Source organism: Centruroides vittatus, unplaced genomic scaffold (assembly GCF_030686945.1).
Source record: "Centruroides vittatus isolate TY-2023 unplaced genomic scaffold, ASM3068694v2 contig_885, whole genome shotgun sequence".
NCBI classification, from domain to species: domain Eukaryota; kingdom Metazoa; phylum Arthropoda; class Arachnida; order Scorpiones; family Buthidae; genus Centruroides; species Centruroides vittatus.
In genome coordinates, this window is record NW_027122577.1 from 1546113 (window position 1) to 1562310 (window position 16198).

Consider the following 16198-nt stretch of genomic DNA (forward strand, 5'->3'; position numbering starts at 1 on the left):
AATGTAGTAAGCTATATTCTATTGAATGGTGTTATTAAGTTATTTTTTATTATATTTTGAACATAAAGAATATAATAAATAAATTCATAAATTTACAAATTATTAGTTTTTGAAGTGATATAATCTGTTACAAATGATTTTAGTTTACATATTTTAAATACAGTATGTATATATATATATTAGTGTTGCCACCTTTTCAAAATTGCTGACCTGGACGGCAGATCAGGTTTGTTCGAACAGAAGTTCCTGATGCATGCGCAATGTTATTTTACCATGCAAAGAATAACGCGCATTCCAGTTCTAAACTAGTTAGGGACTTGTGTGTAGGAGCAACTTAAATTAAGAAATGAAATAACGAAATAACTTAGCTTTAAAGAGCTGAGAAGCAAAGAAAAATAAATAAATAAAAAAAAAGGTCAACAGGTTGCTACAAAATCCCAGACAAAGTTAATTGTTAATCTGGACAGTGAATTAAAAACTGGACAGGTGGCCACCTGTCCAGTTTTTAATTCATTGTCCAGATTAATATATATATTAATGTAATATATATAATATATAGAACAGCTATTCCACTTATTATACTCTGAACTTGGTGGAATCAGGGATCTTTCAGATTTTCCAGAAACTTGTTTGTTTTGTTTTGGGTACATCAAGCACTGTGCATTTAAAGTTTCATAAACTATAAATACTGTAATGCAAATACTATATTTGAAGATAAATTAATTTATTCAAAATCTAATATAATGTTATGCAAACGGCTTAGTTTCACAGCATTACAATTTCCAGTTACATTGAGTTTGGTCTCTGTGTTATGTACAATTACACATTCTGTTTTATTTATTTATTTTTTGCAAACTGTTTTGATAATCTGGAAGTTTTAATAATCAAATTTTACCATACTTTGAAATTGATGATAATAATCAATTGATAAGATTAAGCAAAGTAAGTAATCAGTAATATAATTAGAACAAATTCTGTTCGCATTAACTCTAACATTAAAAGAACATGTTAAAACAATTAAAACATTTATAACTTAAAAATTTATTAATTATAATAGTAATTTATTCAGTATATATTTAAGTAAGAAATTCCAATAGTTTTAACTACTGCACTCTTAAACAAATAATGATTAAAACAATGAACATTTAACATTTATAGAACTGGTTGGTAATTATAATTATTAAAATCCATTGCAAGAAACGAAGCAAAATAAATATGTCTACTCTAATAACCTTAATTAAATAGCTTTGCAAAGTATAGTTATCCACAACTATGGTGGATAACTATACTTTGCGAAGCTATTTAAGGTTATTAGAGTAGACATAATTATAATTATTGTTTATCAAAAATGTTATCAAATATTGAGACTGATAGCATTAAAAGACAGCTTAAAAATGCCTATTTACCCAATATAACGATAACTGTAACCAAAACTCTGATTAAGTGAAGTTTTTTAAGTGTCTTTTTGTTAAGGATTGTAAAGCTTGAGCCACCAGAGGGTGCACGAGCTCTATATATACAATAGACGGGCTTTCCAAAGCTCTCTTTCTTTTCCATTCTTCACTCTGTATGTGTGTGTGTGTAATGAATAAACTAATTGTTAGTGTTACCAAATCAATAGTCTTCCTTAGTTGGATTTTATCACTTTTAATTTGTATGTTTTGGGACATGTCGGTTCTGATGATGTTAGACAACTGATAACAATATTGGTGATTACAATAAATAAATTCTGTTGTGTATTGATTTAGATCTTCAGTATGAATTATTATATTTTTAATAATTGCTTTATATTCAATTTTTTATTCTATATTCATATATAATTTTTGAATTATCTTTTTTACAAAAATTTTAGAGAAAAGCTTTGTGAAATTGAAAAAATTCCACATCCATGCATTGGAATGAATTGGGAAAAGTCAGTTATAACATATTGTTTAAAGAAAAGTTTAGAAGATTCAGAGCAAAAGATTATCTATTATCCTGTCTCTTACCATTTTATTATAATAAAAGGAGAACCAGGAATTGATCTTAAAATGCTTCTTCATTGGGCAACTATTGAGGCAGCTAATTTCAATTATAAGTTAGACTTAAATTTTTTAATTTCAATAAAATCATCAAACTTTATGTAACATATATTAATGTTTCTAAGTATTTACTTTGAATTTGCATCACTAATGAAGACATATATATGTTGTGTGCGTGTGTATGTGAATTTGTTGAACAATACAGTTGTACCTCATACTTAGAATTTAATTCATTCTAGGAGACTGTTCAAACTCTGAATTATTCAATGTCTGAATCAATTTTTTCCATTAGAATTAATGAAAAGTGAATTAATTCCCAGACCCTAAACAATATCCATTTCAATGAACTTAAAGTTGCAAATGCACATAATTTTAAGATAAAAATAACAATTAAATGCCTTAATAATAAATTAAAACATGAAAACAATAAATAAAAGATGTAAATGCTATATAATAAAATAAAAATTGCATTTACTGGTTACATATCATTGACTTTGGCATCTTAAACATGCCACCAGATCTACCATACATGTCCCAGTAAGTTCCTTTTTCATCTCAGTCACCAATATCACAATCTTTTTATTAAACTTTGTTGCTCCCACACACTTATTGGATGCTGTAGTTAATAAGTAAAGGTTATATTGAGTTGAATATAAAGTTTTTGCCTATTTTTAACAAGTGTTATTACTTAACATAGATGTGTAATTTAATTATACCAGTTGCGAAATTTAACACATTATTGCCAATGTGAGATTGTATTCTTTGTTTAGAAGCTTCTAAACAAAGAATACAATTTCACAGCTTTTTAATACAATACAACAAGCTTTTTACTTCATATTTTGTTTGAATAAAATCAAGATGGAATATCTTCATATAAAAAGCATATCAGGTATGTCATGCTTTATGAGTTTTGGAAAGGATATAACACTGCAAACAGTAAAAGGAAATTCTAATGTGTATAGGGAATATACTGCAAAAGTTCAAACATGTTAATTCTAATGTAAAAAGTTCAATTAAGAAAACTTTGAACTAAAGGATACAAAACATATGAGATACTCAAAAACTGTCAACAAAGAAAAAATTGCAGGAAGGAATTATTAAAAGTCAATGAATAACACACAATATATACTGTATAACCAAACAACAACAAAAAAAAAGCAAGAGTGAGAGCCAACTTGGGAACATAACAGATTGCATTTACACTTTCAATGCAGTTCAAACTCTGAAGCAAATTTTTCTCAAATTTAGTATTTGAAGTATGAGCTACCACTGTATTTTAAAATTAAAGATTATTTTTTATTGAATCTAGATAATTTCATCCTTTTGTGGCTTACAAATTACATTTTAAATATTTTATGTGACATAAAGAATTTACAAATGTATTTGTTAACAAATTTAGCTACTAAAGATAATTATCATTTTCAATAGCTCAGTTTATTACTTAAATACATTTGTTATAATAGAATTATAAAAATAATATATAATTTATATACTGTATTTACTCGCATATAAGACGAGGTTTTTATCCATTTTTCACTGATTCAAAAACCTAGGTCATTGTATACACGCAAGCGAAGGATTCTTTTTGTTTTTGTATAATTTTTGTAAACTGTGTATTTGTATTTACCAGATTCTCACCTTCTGGTGTTTAAAAACAAAAGTATTTTATCTGGGTCGTTTGAATCGTTCTTGTGTATTGTCAGGAGTAAAGATGAATAGCAATAGGAAAAGCAAAGCTTTTGAATTGAATTCCAAAATTACACGGGAGCCCGATATACGTTTTAATTCACTCATACATGAAAACAGATGATTATTTGGAAATCATTCGAAGAAACTCGTAAGTGTAATCAACGAAGAGTGAATTCGACTGTTAAGAATTGTCAAAAAAGGTTCCCGATTGTCCTGCTTTATATGAACAAATTATGTTGTCAATTTTACAAGGTTTTTCCTTGGTTTAAAATGCCAGTAATTTTTGCAGGACAATGTGTGCATTTGATATTTTATTTGTGATTAAACGAAGTAAAATTAGAATTGTATTAATAAATCTAATTTTCTTTATTTTGATCTTTAAAGTTACACCTTGTCCTACATGCAAGGTCATCTTATATTCGAGTAAATACAGTATTTATTTTTATTCTGTAGAATTTATTTTGAATTTTATATGAATTTTACTTACCATAGAAAATTAATTTTATTATAACATGTAATTCAAGATAACATGTGGTAATTTAATGTTTATTAAATGTAAACATGCCATACATTTTGTTATGTTTAATTAGTTTATGAGAATCTAATTAAATATGAGAGATGATTCATTATATAACTTTTTTTTTTTTTATTAGAGTCATTACCTGCAAAGCTATAATGTCAAAGAAACATAATTCATTTAGTGTTGCAGTATTATTATTAAATCAATTGCTTCAATTCAAAGATGTTTCCTTTGACATAAAACAAAAACTTTTAAATATGCTTTTGAAAGACAATGAAGAAACAGCACATATACCTTTATGCATTTTAAACGAATATTTTGATATAAATGTAAGTAACATTAAATGCTGTATTTATATTTAAAATTTTAAATAATTCATTATTTTTAATTTTTAAATATTAGTTTCCATATTCTGAACTAACCCTTCCTCGAAACAAGGTATTAAGAGAAAACATGGTTTATGAATTGCTTTTAGTTATTTTGAAAAAGGTAACCAAGTATAGTTTTATTGGCTTTCTACAGTTTTAACTTTAATTTAAATCATATAAATTATTAGAATACATCATAATATAATATATACTAATACAATTTTGTAATAAATTAGATAATTTTTGTTCATATGCTAATTGTAATTTTGTAATAAATTACAATTAGCATATGAACAAAAATTACGATAGTATATATTGTACTATTTTAATATGTAATTGGACTGCATTCCCACTGTCTGTTGTTTGCTGTCCTTTCTTAATCTCAAGAACAGAGTTAGATGAAAATTGAGACTAGATATGGACCAGAGCCTCATAAAGTGAACTCTTGCCCTGCCCGCCGAGTGGCACTACAGGGTTAGAAGAGACTATGCCTTAATCATGGGCTAGGTCTCGTACCATAGGGTAGTCTTGGACATCTTTTAGTTGGACCACCAGGTACTTCTTTCGGGCTCCCATCCATTCCCTTAGGTCCAATGCACTAACTTTGGCATAACTTTTGTATATATGCAGCCTGTACTGCATTTTAGCTTTGCTCCCGCTCACTTAATTCATACTTTATAATGTTCAGACATTGGACAGCGGGGTACTCCTCCCTACAAGAAGGAGGCACGCTGCTCAGTGCGTCCACTGAGCTTATAGATCAAGTAGATCTATTACTCTTACCATCAATTCCTTTACTAGCTGCTAGCATTCTAAGCACTTGTTCAGGGGGCATAATCCAGTTGACCTGGTCGGCCCCTAGGTGGAAGTCCTCAGTTAGAGGACAGTCAAGTACATAGTGTCTCACGTCTCCGTGAGGATACCCACAGGAGCAGCTACCATCTCCTTGTTCGAACTTGGACTTGAAGTGGAGAAACGTCCCGTGTCCGGTCAATATTTGCATCGTATACCTGCACAAACTCACCGAGGTAAGGCCAACGTCAGGCACGAAGGCATAGGTTGACCTACCTACCGCACTTTGAGTCCAGCTCTCTTGCCAGTGTTTCATCGATCGCTGCAGTAGAATACCTTTTATGTATGTTGTCAAGGGTTCCACCGTCCTCGTTACAAATGGGCCCCTGGCCCCCGCCTTGGCCAGTTGGTCGGCATGCTCGTTGCCCAGGATCCCGATGTGGCCTCGGACCCATCTCAAAGCAACGTGTTGTTCGTGCCACGCCCTCAGTACCCTACCTCTGATCTCCTGTACCAACTCGTCTCTGTGGTATCCGTTGCTTAAAGCCTATATGGACCAGAGGCCCCAATTAACTAAATATGACTTTCCAGTGTGGTCACATGATTTCAATTCAAAATTTTCTCCAAAACAGTTAGATAGATGACTGGCATGACTTGATTGTTATCAGGAGAAGTATGTTATACAGAGGCAAGTCATCATTAAAATTCAAACCAAATAGAAAGCTTATCAGTTGGAAATCCCAATTAACTATGTATGAACTTTCACAGTCTGGACAGAAATCATGTGATTTTTTTAAAATTAAAAAAAATTATTAAAAATTGAAACCAGGCATTGTGACAATGTCACAATAAATAATTGCTTGTTCTATTCAAGTTTTTACTCATTGACAATGCTGATAGATCTGAACACTCAATAATCTTCATTTAAAAACTATGAAAAATTATGAGCAGAAATACAAGGACAACTGTCAGTTTTGATTATTTTCATTTTAGAATCAAATATACCATATATCTCAGCAGATAAGACAATAGTTGAATCATAAAAAAAGACCCCCTAAAATCCAGGGTCATCTTATAGGACAGATACAAAAAAATTAGACTGAAATTTATATAAATTAAAACCATTATAGTAAAACGGACAAACCATAATTATTTACTAGTAGAGAGTAGAGTATGTCCACAAAATAGAATAGGCCATACAATGTTTTTGTGAATAGTCAAGGTACTCGAATGCCCGAATCAATGTGAATGTTTGCAACAATCACAAGGCAGTGCTGCCAGATGCAAGAAAATAAAATTTGATGTTCTTTCAAAAAATTACGAATAGGACATAATTCCATATACGTTATAGTGTCATTATCCATATGAATGTCGCTGATCTAAACGAAATTCATAGGCTATTAATAGTTTGGGGGTCGTCTTATAGGACAGATATATGCTAAAATTATAAAACTTTGATGGAAATTTATACCTCGTCTTATCTGCCGAGATATATGGTAATAATTATAGTTTAAATAATTAATGAATATATTTATTATGAACAAATATAATAATCATTCTGATATACAGGATATTAAGTTTTGTAACAATGGTTAATATATTTCAGATAATGGAACTTTATCCTATTATGATAGCAATAGATGATGCACATAACATGGATAATGCGTCTTGGAAATTGTTATATAATGCAGCTCGTGCATATCATCATATTATTTGTGTGTTAACAATTTCTCAGACTATCCACCATTCTAATTACATTGATAAGATATTACATGGACAAAACACTATCATCTCAATGACAACTTTAGATCCTTCTTATGTAGGAATACTAGCATGCCAAATACTTAATGTTATAGGAATTCATAAAGATATTGTTGGGTAATTATTAATTTTAAATAATAAAAAGAATATAAATTTTTAAGTATTTTATTTATAGTTACAAGACTATTATAAATTTATCAAATAGTATTCTTCAGAAATATGGAAGAGGAAATAAGCAATGGATTAAAAACTTAATTCAATATCTGGACTCACAGGATTATATTACGTGTGTTTCATATCCAGTTACACCACAAACTTATGAAAAGTTTGATTCTAATTTTATATTTCCTTACAAGAAATTTTTTGATGAAGAGCTGTATAACCAGTATTGGTCTGTTATGGAAAATAAAGATTCAAAAAATAATACAAATGTTATCACAATGTTTCCTGTAAGTTAACTTTTTACCTTCAGATTTTGTAATATGATGATTAATATATAAGGGGTTATTCCATTTTTTTAGCTTGTCTGTGATATCAATTCTGAAATAAATTTGAAAATTAATATTCCAAATTCAAAAGAAGGTAAAAATTTAATAATATTTCAATGGTTTGAAAATATTTTGATAATTTCATTAATTTTGATTAAATTTATTAGAATTGATTAAAAAGAATTTAATCAATCTCACTTCTAAAGAACAAGTGATATTGAAAATGTTGTGTGTATTAAACATGAAATTTGATATTGTGTTGTTAGAAAAAATTATTCCTTTCGTTTCTTCAGAACAGGTATATATTTTAATAATAATCAATTAATATAATATAATAAATTAAACAGTAAAATTAAAATCAATATAATTAATTCATTTTGGACATAATTTGTTATGTATTCTTTGTAAAATAGGGGCTGGCGGAAATACAGTAGTAACAACGTAAAAACATGTAAACAGATAATAAAATATCTTCTTTACTCGCCATGTCTAATCACCAGGAACAAACTATCCTCCACAGCAGAGACGACCTTTCTTTAGAGCAGGGCTTCTTAAACTATGGGTCACAACCCCATTTGGGGTCACTTAGCGAAATCTTGGGGTCACGAGATTTTAATGCAAAATATTGAAAATAATTTGTGAGAGTTTGAAAATGTTCTTCTGCCATTCAACACCACATATTTATGTGAAATTACTTTTTCAGCTTTAACACACATCAAATCCCAATATCGTTTATCGCTAAAAAATGTTGAAGAGATTTTACATCCAGCAGTGTTAAACATATGCACCAAATTTAGTTTGTTATGCAGTAAAAAGCAAGCACATCCATCTTATTAAAAAACAATTTTCCTTTAATTTTTGTATACTTAAGTGCTCAAAACAAACAACACTAAACGAATTTTTCAGTTTTTCATCCACAGAGTAATTGTAAATGAAGGACCCAATGTATTGTAAGCCTATACTACTGTTTAACGCACTACAGTATTTTCCTAATTGTAGTTTTGTGGTTTTTTTCCCAACTTCGTTTTAGTCGTCACATTGGATAACTCGACACATTTGCACTTCCCCTTGGGGTGTCGACTTATGCGGAGTCGACTGTATATTGTTACCTAATCAATAAATCATCACAAAATATTTATATAACTTTGTGATTTTTTTCGTGACCCAAAAAATATAAAATAATCATAAATGGGGTCATGAATAAAAAAAGTTTAAGAAGCCCTGCTTTAGAGGAAGGTCATCTCTGCTGTGGAGAATAGTTTGTTCCTGGTGATTGGACATGGCAAGTAAAGAAGATATTTTTATTATCTGTTTACGTGTTTTTATGTTGTTACTACTATAATTTGTTATGTTTCTAAGTTGTTTATTAATACAGGTATCAGTGGCATAGCGTAGTGGGGGCGGCATTTTTACACAATAAATAATGGTTCAAATTTTTACGAGATATTATTATTTTATTTCATATTTTTGTCGCACCTACGATTTGGATCGATTGAAATGAGCACGGAATTTTTAATTACTTATTCTGTGACAAAACTGGGGAATCCCCTTTCTTTAAATGAATGTATAATAATGACATCTTGCTCATTGTAGCGACTGACAACACTGTACTGACTTGTAGGAATTTCCCGTATTTTATTTAAGGAGGGTGAAATTTTCTTCCGCTCCGGGCGGCTGACACCCACGCTATGCCACTGACCGGTATCCCTTGATTAACTGTGTTAATCAAGAGATACCTGTACTAGTAGACAACTGTATCTTAATCCTACCATTTATATCAAAATAAAGTTAATTAAAATACAGTATCTATGTTAAGTAAAGATAACTGGTAAAGCTGCATAAATTAAAACTTCTGCCACGTATATAAAAGGATTGCTGCAATTAATTTTGTATGTTAATTAAATCCTCCGTTAAGCAAAACTGCATTAAGCAAGGGATATCTGTATATACTTATGTGGTATTGAGTTATTTCGAATTTCCTTAAATAATTGAATATCTTCAAATTTTCTGAAACAAACTTGTATAAAACTGAAATACAGAAGGCAAAATTTCATACAGTAACATAAATCTATTTTCAATTGCAAGATTATTTGTAATAATTTTGCAATTGAAAATGCATTTATGAAAATTCTGAAAGTGTTATTTTGAGACTATTAAAATTCTTCTATAAAAAGATTAATGAATTAATGATGCAATTAAGATATATTGTATATTGTGAAATGTAAAAGGTTTTGATCTTACTTTATAAATTTTTAAGTGAGCTCTAGATGTGATCTGGCACACATTAATTTGATATTCCAGTTCATTCTACACTGTCTGTATGACTGTGTTCATTATTTTTATCTTCAACTTGTCTAAATTATAAGGTAAAAATCACTGATGTGTTCAGAAATTTTCTGATTGATCCTGTTTTCTATCTAAAACATTAAAATAAATTGAATATTTATTATTATTGGCAAGACTATGTCTTGTTTATAAAATTGTACTGCCTGTTGTGTTACCAGTTTAGAGGTATGAAGGAGTACATGTCAGGAGTTGAAATTTGGCACAGAGTATTAGATACCCAAATCATGCATGCATAAAAAAAACCAGACTTGTAGATAATCAGGAGACTGAGAATTGGGACAAAATAAAATACAAAATGGCAACACTCTCTACAAACTGGCAGTAGTGTGAGATTTGTGCATGCATTGCTGGTTGGAAAGTTGGAAATACGAATATTGTGAAATCAAATTTTGACAAACAAATCTTTGAAAAAAACCCATTTACTTGTCCCGTGTTATTCCCCACTTATTTCTGGTTGCCACATGCTAACCTTGACCGATCGACCGGAGATATCTCGTTTCATCATTGGAACGTTTTTGAAACTAGATGGTGTGTCTTTATAATTTTATATTAAAACTAACTTTTGAAATATAATTATTTTTTCTTTTACATTTATTAATACATATATATTTCGTTTGTACAAAATAAAAAAATAATCTTGAACGATACAATAGCCACCATTATTTTTTTCAAAAACAGGAAATTTTCGCATTGACAAAAATTCAATCTGGGGAGTTGTGCAACGGAGCAAAATTTCAACATTAGATAGGTTAATTTCACTGAAAATGCATTGTGGATGACCTCATGGTCGTGGCTGTGGCTGGCGAAGTTTGAATGATCGTGCTCAAAACCAGCGATACCAAAGATGATTAGAGAATGAGAACGAAACCCACTGTGAGCATCAAAGTGATCCCACTTACTAGTGAGTCTCCGAGACATAGTCTTGTCCCAAATACGGCCTTACCATTTTACTTGTTTTACATTATTATTATATTTTTTGAAATACTATTCATTCATATATAGTTTAAACTTAGCATTTAAAATAAAAAATGTTTTTACCATATTAAGTCAAATTTATTAGTTGAGGCAGACATCCTTGGTCTCTTCCCTGAGTGTGTCAATGGTAGAAACTATATAAGTAATATCAGTTTATTTAACTTAATTTAAGTTGTACAAATAACACAAGATGGTTGTAGATAAAAGAAGCTCTCTGCTAACATTCTCTCTCAGATGTATTGTCCCTATACAAAGAAACTTCATGCTCTTTGTTAATTTAGTAGGTTCCATTTTCAGGTCCTTTGCCTTCATACAATTATGATACAATAACAACAATAATATATATTTTTCAAAAAAATATGTCAATTAATAAAAACAGTAATTAAAATGCCAAGGACTATATATATAAATATTCACAATATAGAAGCAACAATAAAAGTCTTTACATCTTGTCCTTTTTCACAACCTCAGGAATAAAACAGTCTTTATGGGTGGAGTCGATCTTTTATTTGAGGCTTTTCATCCACCTTTTTGCTGCCTCCTGGGAATTTATTTTAACATTTTTACATAACGAGCAGGATGAGAAGCCTCAAAGAAAAAGTCGACTCCCTCCACAAAGACTGTTTTGTTCCTAAGGTTATGAAAAAGGACAAAATGTGAAGACTTTTATTGTTGCTTCTATATTGTAAGTATTTATATGTATATAAACTGGTATATAACATGCACTTCCTTCAAGGATTAAAATAACTGTCGTCAAGTCGAGAAGGGCAGGCTTGTTGCCATATTTGATTGGCACACCACTAGTGTATCTAACAGTATCTGTCAGTTATTCTTTCCTTTGTTCTTTATATTTATAAAAAATCTTCAGCCATAGTATCTCTTTAGCTCTCTGTGCTTAATCTTTTACAGATGAGCTTTTCATTTTGCCTTATTATAGCTCTATCCCATTTTTTAATTTATTATATCAGCATAAGAAAATTTAATTTTCTTCATGAATTTTCCTTTTCCTATTTCTTGTATGACTATCTTTGATTCATACCTTTCATTTGCCTGAAATACTGATAGTTGTTTTGTTCATTAGCATGTTGATGATGGTTGTATTAGGTGCAGATATCTTGTTATTATATTTTATTATTGTTTATATTGATTTGGACATTATTTATGAGTAAAAGCAGTTTTGTAAATTGTTAATACTTTAAGTGAAAAAAATCTTTTTTAAATAGTTGGTCATTTTATTTGTTTCTTGATAGGATAGAAAAATGAATGCTTTTAGAATCTGTGTGATATTTTATTTTTTTAGCATATTACTTTATATTAATTTATTTTATATTTTTTAGCTTTCCAGAATATCAGCAAGAATGTTTAAAAGCGCATAGGAGTTTGTTGGATTTAAACTTAGTTGTAAATTTATGAGTTTATAAATCCAGTATATCATTAAACTGATTAGTTAATTAAAGTTTGGAGATTTAAAAATTTTAAATCTTTAAACTATTAATGTTGAATGATTATGCAAATAAGATTTTAATTTGTACAAATTATTTGATTTATGTTCTAAAACGTTTGTATAATTAACATTATTCAGAAGGCATAATTACAAAAATGTTTTTATAAATGTTTTAATCTCATGCCATATAAATATTATTTGATGTAACATGTGATACAATATAGACAATTTTTATATTTTATCACACTTTTCTAATTACTTGGTAATCAATATTTTACATTTTGGAGAATAATGAAGTTAATTTCTGCTTAGTGATATAGAAATGATTTTAAAAAGTATATTCAACTATTAGCATATGGGAGAATTGACTACACATGATTATTTTTTAATTAATGCATTTAACATCATCTGAGATAAATATTTTAACTGAAAATAACTATGTAATATAATAATTCATATGTGGCAATATTAAAGAATATATTATGTATGGAAAAATATCAACAGTACAGTAATACCCCAAACTTACACGATAGGTGGGACCGAGCGATAACCGTGTAAGTCAAATTCGCATAAGTCTGGGTATAATTTCTCATATAAATACTTACAAGTTATTTTTAATTGGGGCCGGAGACTAAAGAAAGCAATAATTTATAAAAAAATGTTTAATAAAATCTTAGATAATACATATGTATAACAAATTATATTATTAAAATCGTAAACCAAAGTTATTTTGATGTAGAAGGCTTCATAAAATCTAACAAATTTGTCTGACGGCTCAAAGATTTTTTTTCTCCCGCAAAATTTCCTCGTAGCATGCTAATAATTTTTTTATTTCTTGTTTTGTAGAAGAAATGCGCTCTTCGTTGGAGTCTATATTTTCTAAAATTTGTAACCTCTTTTCAATTGAACTGAGGCCTTCTGTCAAGTTTTCACAGCTTTGAGAATTTTTCTTTATCTTTTATAATTGTTCTGACCGTCGATTCTGGTAGATCAAACTTCTTTGCCCATTTTTCATTTTCGTATCGAAGTCTTTAATAATGTTAACTTTACATTCCAAAGGTAAAGTTTTTCTTTTCTTGTTTGATGCAGAAGAATCAGTTCTACTTCATTTGGATGACATAGTAGAGTCTCTCAAGTCTCTGTAGATATAACAAACACAAAAATAAATAACACAAAATAAATTGTAGCTATGCATCGATTCCGCATGACATGTCTGAACATGTAAGCTGAACAATAGTTTGGGGGGGAGTGAGTAATCAAGCATTGCGTGGCGCTCAAACAAAAGACGAATTGTCGAGATTTGAAAATCGCGTAACTCTGGGTTTGCGTAAGTCGAGGTATTACTGTATATCACAACATATTTCAATTTATCAATATTTTAGAGTATGGGTTTAACCTAAATTTAAAAAATGATTCTAATGTTTAATAAAATTTAAGAAAAGATTGTAATAAAATCTAGAGCACTACTTTAAAGTCATAATGGTTTGCTGATATTTTCTTAACAGCTGAGAGAAGACATTGAAAAGATGATAAATTATCATATTGTAGAAGATACACATCATTCAGAAAAATCAGTTGCAAATGAATCATCTTATTTGAATTTCATGAAATTTGAAATACCAGATTTTATTATGGAACAAACATTGAAAACTATGTCTGATAAAGAGAAAATTAAAATGCATTTAGAAATTGCACAATGCATTGAGAAAGCAGGTTTTAAATGTAATTCATGTGAGGAATCACAACGTATAAGTCTATCTGATAAGAAAAGTATCAGCGATAGCACCAAATACAAAGAAGAGTAAGTAAAACAAATATTTGTATACATAAAATAAAATCCATTTATTGTGATTACAAATATTCTTATTAGTCATTTGATGTTATCCCAAAATGTATAAGTTAAAATATACTTATAAAACTTTGCTAATTGTATCAAAATTTTTCAGCTGTAGTTATCTTTTCCTTCAGGTAAGCTGTCTTTTTGTACTATCAGTTCCAGCACACAGTTGATAGTTATTTAACATTATTAGTTGTTATTATCAGTCTTAATCAGTGCTTTAAACATTAAGCATTAATCATTTTAATCATTATTTACTTGCATATAATAATTCCTAGTGCTTGCATTTATTACTTAGTTATACACGGGGTGATTTATTTTTAATTTATATTAAGAGGAATAATTATAAATAAATCTTCAAGTTGTAATATGTTCTTTTAATATCAGAGTCACTAAAATTAGAGTTTTCACTAATAGTAGTCTTATTTATTCACATATTTATGTTATCAGTCAATTATTGTCCTCAGTATATGCAAATCTCAGTGGCATAACTATAATTTTGAGGCCTTTTGCAAAATATTTTTGGGTCTACCAATGTAAGAAATATGAAAATACAGTCGAGTCTGCATAAATCGTAACCTGGATAACTCGACACTCATCGTTACATAGTCATTTTTTGTGGTCCCGGCCGACTTACATAGGCATTAATGTTATTAATGTTAAAAAACTCTGTTTACTCTACATCATTTAACTCATCACCACTGGATAAATCAACATACTTTTTCTGTTTCACACTTTTTAAAATTCTGATAAGTCGACTCCCCCCCTGAAAAATAAGAGTTCCCACCACACAGCTTATTGTACAGTGTGAACTCGTTTTTTCAGGAGGTGAGTCGACTTATCAGATGTCTAAAAAAGTGTGAAACAGAAAAAGTATGTTGATTTTGTAGGATAATGCACGTGGTGAGTGATTCACAATGGAATATAACACAAAATTATGTTCTCGTCACCCGTGTTTATTTACTTTGCAGGATTCCTTTACACTTCCGACACTCCTCGTTTTTACAATAATAACCCTTTCCACATATAATTCCGGCAGATGCTCGGATAGGATCGTTATGCGACCTCGCGACAAAAGAATATTCAGCGCGTTACAAAATATAAGGACTAAGACTAATTACTTAAAACTACTTATATGACTAAAAAAGATAGGGAAGAAAAGATAGACAATAGGATAGTTAGAAGTATGATAGAAAAGAATGGGTACCCAAAGTGTCGACGATCTTGGGGTGATGGTTGCGAATACTAGATTGATAATTTTCAGTGTTGTTGATTTTGGACGTCTCTCCAATCCTCCCAATAAAGGTTTTCGAAGTTCCTATATCAGAATATACTTCGGATTTCTCACGAACGTTGGCTTAGGCTTACCGTCCTTTGTCCTCCAGTTGATGCTAGAACAACCTGGAGGTCTTCACAATACGTCCTGTCCCTTCGACGTCTCAGTCAAAAAGTGACCTCTCCTCCTCCACTTAGCCCCCAGGCTACCACCTCTTCTTTGTATTCTAATTAGGTCACCCCCATTTGAACAGGGAAGGGTTAGGGAAGACAGAAGTTTCTAGAAAAAGATGGACAAAAGAACTAACAAAGAGGAAGAAAATGGACTAAATACTAAGAGTAATATATACAAAAATATACAAAATAAGGCGCACGGCCACAATTTATCCAGTGGTGACAAGATAAATGATGTCGAGTAAACCAAGTTCTTTAACATTAATAACATTAATGCCTATGTAAGTCGGCCGGGACCACAGAAAATTGACTAATTAACCTACGGTGTCAAGTTATCCGGTTTATGACTTATGCAGATTCGACTGTAGTAATTTTTAAATTTATTTTTATACTGTACAAAAAACTTTTTGGTGTTTTAGTGATAATATATGTAATTTTAAAAAGTATTAATAAAAATTTGTATAAACATTTAAGCAACACAAAGTTCCCTGTATTGAGTAGCATAACT

General features: G+C 29.8%; 1 protein-coding gene across 1 annotated transcript in view; it reads left to right on the forward strand.

The window, feature by feature from the left end:
- Positions 1-16198, forward strand: part of LOC136983757 (adenylate cyclase type 10-like) — an 85434-nt gene that overhangs the window by 48586 nt on the left and 20650 nt on the right. The window contains exons 16-23 of the mRNA XM_067280600.1: positions 1853-2077; positions 4364-4559; positions 4633-4719; positions 6997-7268; positions 7357-7600; positions 7673-7733; positions 7807-7937; positions 13910-14205. Of these exons, the coding sequence (XP_067136701.1) occupies positions 1853-2077; positions 4364-4559; positions 4633-4719; positions 6997-7268; positions 7357-7600; positions 7673-7733; positions 7807-7937; positions 13910-14205 (1512 nt within the window). The remainder of the gene's footprint in view (positions 1-1852; positions 2078-4363; positions 4560-4632; positions 4720-6996; positions 7269-7356; positions 7601-7672; positions 7734-7806; positions 7938-13909; positions 14206-16198) is intronic.